This window comes from Lampris incognitus, chromosome 20, assembly GCF_029633865.1.
Source record: "Lampris incognitus isolate fLamInc1 chromosome 20, fLamInc1.hap2, whole genome shotgun sequence".
Taxonomy (NCBI): domain Eukaryota; kingdom Metazoa; phylum Chordata; class Actinopteri; order Lampriformes; family Lampridae; genus Lampris; species Lampris incognitus.
The window spans coordinates 17,611,394-17,624,400 of record NC_079230.1 but is presented as its reverse complement, the minus strand read 5'-3'; the positions used below and the strand labels follow the sequence as shown (position 1 = coordinate 17,624,400).

The 13,007-nt window shown below is 41.9% G+C and overlaps 3 protein-coding genes across 3 annotated transcripts; 1 reads left to right on the top strand and 2 right to left on the bottom strand.

Annotated features, from left to right (window-relative positions):
• Nucleotides 1-3,817: 3,817 nt before the first annotated feature.
• Nucleotides 3,818-8,706, bottom strand: LOC130130465 (zona pellucida sperm-binding protein 3-like). The gene is made up of 8 exons (XM_056300174.1): nt 8,491-8,706; nt 7,719-7,846; nt 5,958-6,061; nt 5,619-5,796; nt 5,277-5,394; nt 4,594-4,685; nt 4,289-4,391; nt 3,818-4,077 (listed from the first exon to the last, which is right to left on the bottom strand). The coding sequence occupies exons 1-8, from the start codon at nt 8,704-8,706 to the stop codon at nt 3,997-3,999; spliced, it is 1,020 nt and encodes a 339-aa protein (XP_056156149.1). The 3' UTR covers nt 3,818-3,996.
• Nucleotides 8,707-9,278: 572 nt separating this feature from the next.
• ufsp1 (UFM1-specific peptidase 1 (non-functional)) lies at nt 9,279-10,354 on the top strand. The gene has a single exon (XM_056300723.1). It carries the CDS (start codon nt 9,385-9,387, stop codon nt 10,096-10,098), a length of 714 nt encoding a protein of 237 aa, XP_056156698.1. The 5' UTR covers nt 9,279-9,384; the 3' UTR covers nt 10,099-10,354.
• Nucleotides 10,355-10,926: 572 nt separating this feature from the next.
• Nucleotides 10,927-12,446, bottom strand: LOC130130464 (endonuclease domain-containing 1 protein-like). The gene is made up of 2 exons (XM_056300173.1): nt 12,123-12,446; nt 10,927-11,508 (listed from the first exon to the last, which is right to left on the bottom strand). Exons 1-2 carry the CDS (start codon nt 12,444-12,446, stop codon nt 10,927-10,929), a joined length of 906 nt encoding a protein of 301 aa, XP_056156148.1.
• Between the last annotated feature and the right edge of the window lie 561 nt (nt 12,447-13,007).

The window sequence follows — 13,007 nt, the reverse complement described above, 5'->3', positions numbered from 1 at the left end:
TAGGTGGTGTCGCAGACCTCCTCCTCTGTTGAGGGGTGGTTTTTCCAGTTTCGCACAGATGGCTTCCTTCACTTTCTGGTGTTGTAATGTGTCTTGGGGCCGTAAAATAAAATTACAACAGGATTGTATGGTTATGAATGCATAAGTTATGATGTAGCAAAACCAGTGTTGGATGAGTCATTGTTGTTGAGTGTTTTGGACTGAGGGTTCAAAACTGACCGGCGAGCACACGGGACAGAAACAACTTTCGAACTTAAGTACATTAAATAAATACTCTTAGATCACACACAATTAATTCTTAACAGCTAGCTAAACCGCAGTGATGGAGAAACTACTATTTTATCAGCTGCAGTTAAACAGCAGATAAAACAGCATGGCCGTACATTTTAACGGGTGAATATGAGCCGTCCAAATAACTCGGACCGCCCCAACATGTATTGGCAGTCGTCATGAAACTCATGACGTGTTAAATCACACGAGATTGCCATGCGTTCTCTTTATACATGTAACCGTGTACAGTTCTGAAGAGCACCTGGTTAAGCCAGCCAACGCGCGTTATTAGGTCAAAAGGACAAGAGATGATGTGAGACGCTGTCAACACTGATGTCTTGACTAAACTGGTTGCCGCTTGCACGGAAAGCATATGGAAGCATAACATAGGAAAAGTATCGTACTTTTTGTGCAATGAGCTGTTAATGTTCATTTTTTGAATGATCAGACATACACGTTTACCTGCAACCGACCGTGCCATGGCAATACACTATTGTGATCATTACTTGTAACTCCCTAATTACAATTTACAATTGAAATTTCAGGGGCATCCGGGTGGCGTGGCGGTCTGTTCCGTTGCCTACCAACACGGGGATCGCCGGTTCGAATCCCCATGTTACCTCCGGCTTGGTCGGGCGTCCCTACAGACAACTGGCCGTGTCTGCGGGTGGGAAGCCGGATGTGGGTGTGTCCTGGTCGCTGCACTAGCGCCTCCTCTGGTCGATCGGGGCGCCTGTTCAAGGGGCAAGGGGGGGACTAGACAGTACTGCTGGCGTCGTGTGTGACTGCCGCTTCTCCCTCTCCTAGCCTCCCCTTCCCATCCAATCCTGTATGTCTGTGTTATGTTCATCTGTCGTCTTGTTTCACTCCATTTATTGTAAAGCGATTTTGAGTACTAGAAAAGCGCTATATAATTTTGATTTACTATTATTATTATTATTATCATTAGCGTGATCCTCCCACGCGCTACGTCCCCCTGGCGAAACTCCTCACTGTCAGGTGAAAAGAAGCGGCTGGCAACTCCACATGTATCGGGGGAGGCATGTGGTGGTCTGCAGCCCTCCCCGGATCGGCAGAGGGGGTGGAGCAGCGACCGGGACGGCTCGGAAGAGTGGGGTAATTGGCCGAGTACAATTGGGGAGAAAAAGGGGGAACCCCCCCAAAAAAACAACCCCCCCAAAAAAAGTACATTTATATCCTTCATTGTAGGAATAAACACCGTTAGAATATTTTTTATTCACGGTAGAAATTTGGAACTTCATTACCGAGGGATATGCCAATACACACACACACACACACACACACACACACACACACACACACACACACACACACACACACACACACACACCAAAAAGCCAACAAGGAGTGTAAAACTCTTTCCCCCTTTCCCTCTTTGCCTTGTCGAGACTAATATTGTCAATTGAGGATGGGTCCCTTATGACTTAATCAAAACAGCTATGTAGTTCAATGGATGGCCCATTGACGTTTCCCCTGGTGGTGTGTGATGAAAATGCATCAGCCAGCACTAATACTACAACATCTCAAACAAAACGTAGTACTTCCACCAAGAAAGGGTTTGTACTGTGCCAACACTGACTTTAATGTCTAGAAGCTCAGCTGATGCCACACAGCTGTTCAAGCCCCAGGTAAACAAGGGGCATTAGCATTATGCAACAAGGCCCAGCAGCATGCAATGCAGTCTAATTGCTCTAGGAAAGAAAACTAGACGATTCACTTAGTTCCTGTAGCACATGAGAACAGCCGGGTTTCACAGCTGCAGATCTCTCTGCCAGTTTGTTCTAGAAAAATCAGATGAAATCAGAAAAAAAACCAAAACATTCAGCAAAGGGTAGGTTCAGAAAATGCAAGAAATAGTGTTTTTGTTTTTTTTGCCATATTTAATGTAAAATCATTGGTCGTCTGACAATGAATACCACGAAACTTTAAAAAACAAATCAGTAATCGACAACTGAAGAGGGCAATGCCAAGTAATTTAAGAATTCCCATGCCGAGTATTAGAAAAAAAGAATAAAGACACTTTATTTTGACAGTGTGTTCTTATAAAGAATTGTATTCTTACAATTAATATGTTCTCTGCACTTAATCCATCGCATTGTATAGGAGCAGTGGGCAGCTGCAGCGCCCAGGGACCAACTCCAGTTCTTCTTTCCATTGCCTTGCTCAGGGGCACAGACAGGAGTATTAACCCTAACATGCATGTCTTTTTGATGGTGGGAGGAAACCAGAGCAACTGGAGGAAACCCACGCAGACACAGGGAGAACATGCAAACGCCACGCAGAAAGACCTGGGACAGCCTGGGGTTCGAACCCAGGACCTTCATGCTGTGAGGCAACAGTGCTAACCACTGGGCCACCGTGCCGCTGCACAATGACACATTTTCAAACAAGGCTACTACTTTTCCCATACTTTGACATATTTGACCATCGTCAGGTATCAGCCCACAACCTAGAAGTGTCACTCAGGATGATTTTTGGAAACCCAGCTTTTCTTCCAACAAGATAACAACAGGTTTTTACTGTAGCTGCTGTGGTTTGTGTTTATGGCATTGGGTTACACATGGTTGGTATGTTCTTTGACACTTCCCTCAATTTACTTGCACAGCTTAGAAAAGCTGAAACCAAGAGTATTTTTTTTAATGAAGTATTCTACAAAAGCACAAACGGAGCAGGTTATAGACTTAATGAAAAATAAAGCCAATCAAATATTTGCTTTTATATGCAATTCATGCAACCCCTCATTTTGTAATTGATATTTTAGTGGAGGAGCACAAAACTTTAAATATAGCTTAGGGTACATGATAAACAGCCCAAAAAACTTTCCTCCAGATTGTGAAATTGCTTTTATATGCAAGCATACCACATCCAACTCTCATATACTGCACACATAAACCCAGTGTACCACAATAGGCCTTGCACTTTTCAACCGTGTGCGATTATTGAGTTTGCTCGTTCCAAGATGCCTGCTATTATCGTGCTTTTTGAAATTAGTTTCCACAGCCGTTTCTGTAACATCAGTGTCAGATGAAACTGATTTTTCTGACTTAATGCTTGTAGAAATCCGTTTGAGGGCTGGGATGCAGGCAGATAGCTCGAACACAAGGCTGGCCCCTCTACATTGAGATAATGAACAGCTCAATTTTAATCCAGATGACATCAGCGAAAACTTATTTCTTATTTACAGAGCATTTCTCTGAATCATGTGCTCATTTAACTATACTCAGGTGGTTCTGAGGGATCTGGGTTTTTTTTTCTAACAGTTGTGTTTTCTTCTCACAAAGAAAAGCAGCAGTTTCCTGCAGGATATTTTATGTTCACTGCCGTAAGGGTTCTTTGCCAATGTTGCTCATTGGCACAGTATGGATACGGTAATTGTTCATACCTACTGGGTAAGACCCATTCAATAAGAAAAAACTTATGTCATGATAAAAGCCTGTGTTCAAACTGCCTCAGATATAGCTACGCCTTTTAAGATTATGTGACTCTAACCAAGAAATTGGGTTATTTGGAACATTGTGAGCCAAACTCTGTCACTTTTCAGGGCCTCCCAGAATGCTTGATCATTCAAGCGAATACCTCCTATATCTGAACTGTAGGGATCTGTCTAATGCAAACACCCACAATAACTTTGAGCTCCTTTATTTTCCACATTAAATGTGTCCTGTGCCCACCTGCAGTTGACTAATAGGATGTGGAGCGGGCTCTTCAGTGACTGACAGAGAGATGGCCTGCCCAATAAGAGTGTGGAAAGGTATAAAATGGCCCCACTGTTGTGTCTGCCTCCTGCTCCTTTCCTTTAGAAATAAACAAAAAATATTGATTCACAGCGATCATGATAACCATTGTAGCCATGTACAGATTAATGCACAAATGAAAATATGCAAAATTATCAGTTTCACCATGAGCTGGAAACACCACATTTGGTACAATCTCTACTAAATCTTGTTGGTTGTGTTTTGTTTATAGAAAGGGAAGAGTGACCTGTCCCTGGTTGAGCAGGGTCTTCAGTGTTAATGGCAGTCTTTCTTCCACTCCATCTAAAGCAGTCATTGGAGTCACAGCACTTGCAGAGAGCACTATCTCCCTCTGTGGTCTGCCATCTGAATGACAGCGAGTATAGTAGTTTAGTTGTTATGCCACATCCTGCAACATGCAACCTAGGAGGCTCCCATTAAACTAAGTGACATTACCTGAAATAAAATGACATGGCAAAATGACACTAATTTTCACTAATTTACATAAACCTGAAAAGCACTGTGTAGGCTTAAAAGATTATGGGTAGGAAAGCATCATCAGCCCCACCTGAATGAAGGCCGATGGAAGTAGCAGGCCTTGTTGACCTGGTCAGCTGGATGTTGTTTGAGGGTAGCTTTGAGATGACAGCTGATAAACGTCTAGCAAAAGAAAGCACAACCAGCATAACAAATGTTAGCTCTATTGTCTTATTTTGACAGGCAGATTCATTGACAAGTTTTACATCGTGCTTTACAGATAACAGGACAAGGTTCAATATGATAAGTACACTTTGAAGCAAAAGAATGTTTTTGTATATTTCCACAAGGACAAAAGCCAATCATACATTTCATTATAATAAAGCAACTTGTAAACCTGATAGCCTACCAAGGCAGTAATTAAAAATAGAAAGTACATTTCCAGGAGAAAATGTGTACGTCAAGTCAAATTTATTTGTGCAGCCCATTATCACAAATTACAAAATTGCCTCAAGGGGCTTTACAGCAACACAACATCCTGTCCTTAGACCCTGGCAGGTCATCTGAAGTGTTGGCAAAATGGTTGGAGACAACTACAATAGCTGACAAAGGATTTTACAGTGTTTAATCTCAAACAGTTTAAATATGTTGAATACATCCCTAAATTTCCTATAATAGCTTGACAGTTTGTGAAGTTTATATATTACTGTAAGCAGGAGTACTTGGGTGTCAGAGTTGGGTAGATTGACTAAACTAAGAACGAAGCCAGCTTACTTGGTCAGTAGATTCCTGGTTAAAGAGGAAGGCCTGGAGACTGAAGCGTAGTCTGTTGTCTTCTTCCCTGGGAAAGAACTGAGAGGATGACTGCGGCACCACACTGTCCACAAGACATCTGTCAAAGAGGGCGAAACACATGCAAAATACGAGCACACTTGAGTGGATAAAATACAACAATGTGTGCCTCACCATTTTAATATGTTTCAAGTACACAGACTCCATTTACATTTGAGCAACGCAAGACTTAAATTTGGTGTAATGAACCCAACATCTGAAGAAGACACTTCATAGTAACAAACGGATTAAGGTTTATCTGTTCACTCAAACACAGAGACTGACCCGTAGTTCGTGATGAACTTGTAGCTGGGCAAGGAGAGGGGGTCAGATTTCGTGGTAGCAACACAGTAATCAACATAGATCCTGAGAGGAGGGTGCAGAGGGGCCTCCACACTGGCCTCCAGAAACACTGGCTCCCCCTGCTGGTATAATGAAGAACTACGTGGTGAGGTCCAATTATCTACGACGAAGCAAATAAAATACTCAAGCTTATATATATATATATATATATATATATATATATATATATATATATATATATATATATCGTTACTGTGAATCAAAATGGGACATTTTAGGAGCATTTTATTTGTCAAGGAAATTAATTATTTTGAAGTTCACCTGTCATGGTGCGGAGGGAGAAGTGCAGCAGGCCAAAGGCTCTGATAGTAGAGGTCAGGGGCAGCCAGGTCGGGGTTAGAGGCTCTCCACTTACTCTTTGCTTTCTGTGATGCCACAGGCAGAAAAGCACAGATCATACTTAGGTTCATGGGGTAGAAGATAAGAGTGGCAGCGCTTGTGTTTCTTTTTTTTAAGTTGGGGCTTATCATTTAATTGACAATAGGCAATTGACAATAGTAACATTGCAGAGGACACAAAAAGAAGAAGAAAGAAGAGAGTCACTTTATTTTGTCCTTGCACAGTTGTTGTTGTTTGTTACAATGAAACTTTTGAAACTCGTCCTCTGCATTTAACCCATCCTATTGTATAGGAGCAGGAGGCAGCTGCAGCGCCCGGAGACCAACTCCAGTTCTTTCCATTGTCTTGCTCAGGGGCACAGGCAGGAGTATTAACCCTAACATACATGTCTTTTTAATGGTGAGAGGAAACTGGAGTACCCGGAGGAAACCCACGCAGACACAGGAAGAACATACAAGCTCCATATAGAAAGGACCTGGGACGGCCTGGGGTTCGAACTCAAGACATTCTTGCTGTGAGGCAATATTGCTAACCACTGGGCCACCGTGCCGCAATGTAAGGCAAACTGAGCCCATTAGTCACATTATGCTAAAACCCTTTTACAGCTTGATAGAAAACAAAAATTAGCAAAGTCATTTAAAAAGAGGTCGTTGTTCTGTTTTATTTAATTTAATTTAAAAACTGGCCTAGCTGCCGTTTAATTTTGGTCATTTAAAACAAGTTTGTAATGTAAGAGGTTCGGGGTTTTTTTGTGCAATAAAATGTTACATGTCTGTTTTGTTAATTCTCAACTGATATTGCATCTTCAAGTTTCATGCAGTGTTACAAGCTGAAAGACAGCGATTTGAAGCCTTCTGCAATCTCCCGAATCCATTTCAAATGGCAGCAGGCTTTCAGCCATTCGTGTCCACACCGGGCGGCCAATTCTGTCGCGACACTAAAGCAAATCTGACGTCAACACACTGCGACGGCAACAGACCAATATGCGGACGTTAAAGTCTCTCTGGTATAGTAATGGTTAAACCAAGCGAACGACTTTGGCTCTAGAAGACAGCTGAATATTCGAAAACTGGGCCTTTTATGTGGGTGTTTCCATGGAGATGCGTCTTAAACTACTCTGCTGATTGTCAAAGTTCATCTGGATACAACGTTTACTGACATACGAATGAGTCAACCTTTTTAGATTTTCTTAATTGGATTATTGAGCATGCATCAGGATACTCTGATTGGTGCGCGATGCTCATCTCCGTGTTGAATAAATGCTCTGTAAACAGCCCGCTAGCTCACGTTAGCTGTCTAACGTTATGTGCACGGCAGCGAGAAGAATAAAAGCAACGAATGAAAGTGCACCGTTGTGTGCAAACTCTCCCTCTGGCCAGGTTACCAAAGTTGGTAACACTGCATTCATTTTCATTGGGGTTTGCGACCTTGCCGGCAGCCATCACAGTTGGCTAGCTAGCCAGAAGTCGTAAACGTTATCAATGGGTTTTCACCAGTTTTACTAATATTCATATTACATTAAAACTCAGCCACTGCACTGTATCTTTCTTACTACAGATGGTGTGCCCCCCCCCAGAAACGAATTAAATAGAAATAAGTCAAATTAAGTTTAAGAGGTTTTCAAGAGGAAATGGGATCTCTGAAGGGCGGGCCCTGAAGGGGTGAAATTTGCAGGTGCCTTACCTCTTATAATGGCATTCGATAGGTATGTTGGTTGTTGGCCCTCTGACTATCGGACTACCTCTGGAAATGGGGACCACAGCAGAAGTCAGCACCAAGTTGTTGAAATAAACGAGCCATTCCCCATCAACCTGGATAACAACATTAGCGAGTAAATAACATTAATCACTGAAATAATTAGAAAATCAGCCTTTTAAACTTCGGCATTATCCCTGCCTGAAAGTAATTCTGAAATCCCAAGTAAAGACTGCATGTAAACGTGCAGAACAATAGGCTAATAATAATAATGATCATCATCATCAGCACTATAAAGCCCACTACCGGCTGAACACACTACATACTCTCTCTCTCTCTCTCTCTCTCTCTCTCTCTCTCTCTATATATATATATATATATATATATATAAATTTGGTTCTGATGGACTAAAATGAGTTTTATAACTCCGTTGGTTTGCAGGCTTAACCAGAGACGAGTTCCCTTGATTTCAACTTTTGATACCAAGGTAAATGTAAGGAATATATTGTAGCGAATTCAGGGTCGCTACAATATGAAACGAGCTGGACTATAACATTTTATTTTTCCAGATTTTTTTCCCCGTTGAAATACGCTCGCTTGTTGGACTACATGTGACTTCAAATCGAGAAGCAACGTTTTCTTCGTTGAGTTTACATTACAAATAATGTAACTACCATGGATTCTGATCCCATGTTAAAAAAAATTGTCAAAACCGCCAATTAATGGCGTTTCTACTATCGTTGCATCCATCTAGTCTTACTTTGGACTTAGTCCCACATTCTTGTATTCTAGCGTCGATGACCAATTCAGATTTAGAGACGTCCTCTTTTAAAACTGCTCTGCAAGAATCCCGAGTTGACTTCTCCCCCAGGCGAAGACGTTCGTTAGTGAAAGGGATGCGTCTCTTTTCGAAAAACTCCCGTTTCAACGTTATTCTCATCTCAACTTCTCCGCATCTTATTTCAACTCCAACCATTTTCCGAGTTGCCACAACACCATGTCCAAAAATAACATCGCGCACAAGCAGCGAGAGCATCAAAGAGACGATTAAAGATAAGTTATGAAATGCCATCGTTGTCTTTTGTGTCTATTCTTGAAGAGCGATGTAAAAGTCACAATATGTCCTTTTACAGCAGGTGACATCATTACGCTGCTAATAAAAGAAAGCCCATGCACAGGTGTGCTCAGCGAACTCTGGCACAGTAATGTGAAAAGGTAACGCGGAACCATGGCCTTGTTTTTTATGTACTCGAGGGACGCATATCGGAGACGTATTCAATTTCAGTAAAATTATTTGAGATTTTTTTTTTTTTGCAGAGACGTTTTGGAGATCCATGTCTTTCAGTGTATTTGTAGAGCAAAGACGATTGACAGAATTATCTTGGGACGTGGGATCCCGAGTTACACTCCATACCGATTGGTGGCGGTAATGCTCATTTGGCCATTTGTCAAGCATAATTAAAACAGGAAAACGAAGAAGAAGATTGACGAGGGCAGACGAAGAAGAACAGCCATCATTGAACATTGATCTTCGTAAAGCTACGAAAGCTGTACGCTACCCGGTATCCACAGCCAAATAACGACTGTCGATAAGAAGCAAATAACGCAATGAATTAACAGTTAGCCGATTCAGAGATGTAACTGCACTGAGAGAATGACGACGAAAACTAAATTGGACACAGACTGGATCCATGCTTTAGTTAGGAGTGTCCACGATGGACTGCGCCGACCAGTTACAGAACCTCTGAGATTTTCCTCAATAAACGGAGAGTATCTCTATTTCCATTATGGTTGTGATGGGCAGGATGACCGGGGCTGGGGATGCGGCTATCGTACTGTTCAGACGATTGCCTCCTGGCTGTGCCACAACTGGTCTCCAGCCAAAGGCCAGTGCAAGCCCCCACCGAGCCTCCCCGAGATCCAACAAGCCTTGGTCTCCATGGGGGACAAATCAGCCTCTTTTTCACATTCAAGGGAATGGATAGGAACATTTGAGGCGTCGCTGGCCCTTGACTACTTCTATGACCTTCCTTGTAAGGTGGTACATGTAAGGGGCGGAGGGGCAGAACTGGAGCAGGTGGCGGTGGAAGAGCTCCATCAACACTTCCAGAGGCATGGGTCTCCTGTCATGATGGGAGGGGACAGGGACAACGGCTCTAAGGGGATACTAGGGGTATGCACAGGGGAAAGTGGGAGCTTTCTGCTAGTTGTTGACCCTCACTACTTCGGACTTCCCCTGGAAAAGGCAGTGCTGCAGAAGCAAGGATGGGTGGCATGGAAAAGAGTATCATCCCTGGATCAGTGTTCATTTTACAATTTATGCCTGCCTCAGACTGCAGATTATGGGATTATGAACCAGCCTCCTTGATAACAGCTGTCAAAACCTCTTTGTTCTTTTTTGTTTTGTTTACATAAACAAAATAATCCCTGTTTTGAATCTCCAGATGAGTTTTCTATAATCTGAAAGTGATTTGGCTAATGTGTCATTCCCTGGTCTTGCTTGCTGTCCCCACATCAAGGAATGTGACAGTGTTTGATATTGATATTGCTTTGAACAGAGCTGCACTACCATCTTGTGGTTGGAATGGTTATTGATAATTTGAGGCGATTCAATAAATTCTTGTCATGTAAATTCTTGGATTATGGCTCTGTTAAATTTATTGTGAATTCTGTATTTTATTGGCCTCATATTCGGTACAGTTTCTAAAGTGATATCGTTTCATTTTATGTAGGAGTGGAAACTGTTCAGACCCATATTTCACTTCATATTATACTCTTACCCTGAGGCCAAGATGTTGATATAGCTTCATGAATGAACGTTAGACAGTCAGACTTTAAAAGGATGTCATTGTTTGGGTGTAAAGAATTTTAGGACTAGTATTGATATTTTCTAATTTGAAAAAAGACTTGTTTTTCCGTTGCTGCAACAACAGGAAAAAGTTTAGTTTTCTAATAGATTGTTTGTATGAACACATTTGTATTAACACATTTTTTATTAAGGTGTATCACACAGTTTCCAGTCATTTTCTTGTTTTATTACCTTAACAATATTTCATGTGATCATGTTAGATTCACTGTCAAACCAGTAATTATCTGTTCAGTGAGACACACAAAACTCACATTTGCCAAAAATTTAAACGATACTCCCGTAAACAAGAAATATGACCGATCAATTTGAGTTAAAGTCAACAATTTCTCAAATATCTGGTACACAGTCATTGTAGAAGATCTGGAAATTTTTGTCCACCTCCATCCTCCCCTTGAGGAACTTCTCAAGGTTTTTGAGAGGAACCTCTACGATGTGGTTGTTTACTCGATCATTGAGCCCATATGCTCCAAACACGGGGAACTTGTAACGAACAAAATAAGGTGCATTTTGGTCAAACTCAGTACAACAATAGGCGGACCACATGTACTCCGGTATGGCAACCCGGTCCAGGTTGTCTCGGCGAATCATGGTCCCAGAGGTGGTCGCTCCAGTAATTACAAAGGCCCTGCCCCTGCAGTAGTTGTTTAGGCGTTTACGGATAATCTCCTTGAATTCGGCCCAGGGACCTATGTTGAACTCTCTGATCTGAGGCACCACATTAGTTAGGGTGTAGGTAGAGGCCTTGTCTAATGGGTCAGCTTGGTGCTCATCAGGATTTAGATGACCCCGTTCATATTGAACCACATCAGCGTAGTCTTCCAAAACTGCCTGGGTGTCCTCAAAGTTCATGTGCATCTGAGCAGACTGAGGAAAGGGCTCCATGTTATTGCTGCCCTTCTCTGAGGAGAGCTGGAGAAGCAAAAGACAATGAGTTGAGTTAAATCAAAAGACAGAAGTGATCTAATGTACCATTGGTGAGACTACGTTAATTTAGAAAGGTTGAATCTGTTGATGGTTTACTAATCTCATTTACACATAAGCCATTTCCTTTCTCAGTTTTTCACTACATTTTTTATGCATTAGCAAATTTATTGAAATACAGATGTTTGTGAATGAACAATTTCAGTTTAGATAACCAATATAAAGTGTATTATAACAATATACTCTAGTAAAGCAGCTTATCTCAATTTTACTCTCTTTGTCCAGAGCAACAACAACAATATCTTTTTTCCTCAGGCTTTACTAAGGTAAAAGATGAGAATTCATGAAATCTAGAAATCAAACCATGAAATTATTTCCTTTGTCTAAAGAAAATAGATGACCAGTTGAATGCCTCCAAGTGTGTGCACTGACAAATGCAGTACTTACCACCATGTATGGTATTGTGGTTAAACACAGTACATTTGACAACAGTGGGCATGTGTTAAGATATACATTACAACTCAGCGTGAAACTTAAGATTGCTAATACACTTGGCTCTCAGAGTAACTTAGATTCAAGTCAGGTTTCACAACAAAACTTACCTGAGGCTCAAACATCCAAGGGAAGTCCACCTTCTTCTCCCCGTCCGACTTTTTGAAGGTATAAGCCGAGTAGATGGGGATGTGTTTGTAGGAGTCGTAGAGGGTGGCATAGCGTGGCTTGTCCTCGTAGCGCTGGCAAATTTTCTTTAATGACTTACTCAGGTAGCCTCGTGGCGGAGTTCCCATGTACAGGGAGTCCTTGCAGCGTTCCACATGGTTGAAGTCCTCCACCACTCCTGCCTCAGCAACATGTAGCAGTACACAAGTCAGCAAGGTCACAACAGCTCCGAGCAGCACGGCACCGTTGGTTGATTTGAGCATCATCATGACAGCTGCTTTTTCCACTAACCAGGAGCCTCAAGTTTACCTTTGACCCTCTCCACTCTAAACTAGCCTTCTTAGTCTGCTTTCACTCCCTGCTTTTACAGCCCTAACACACTACTACAAATCCAGCAGTCGACCAAGCTTCAGAAGCCAAGTACTCGGGTACAGTTTATCACAACTAACATCATACTCACTCTCACTTCATTCGCTGTTACAATAAACTCGACTCCCAATGACTCCCTTTTCCATATATTCAAAGTGCGATGCATAAAACGGCAGTGAATGTTATCAGTACTTGAGAGTAGCCTGAGATAACTTTCAATGAAAGAGACAAACCTGAAGTGGGCATAATAGTTGCTCTCTGTGTGAAACAGCAGAATTAAGATAACTTTATTGTTTTTCATCATGTTCTACACAAAGTGTAATCTCGTTTCACTGTCAGTCATATAGTTTTTCTGTTGGAAAGAGAGAGGGATATAGAAAAGGGTGAAAACTTAAAAAGAAATAGATACTACTACTACTACTATTTTCGGCTGCCCCGGTCAGGGGTCGCCTCAGTGG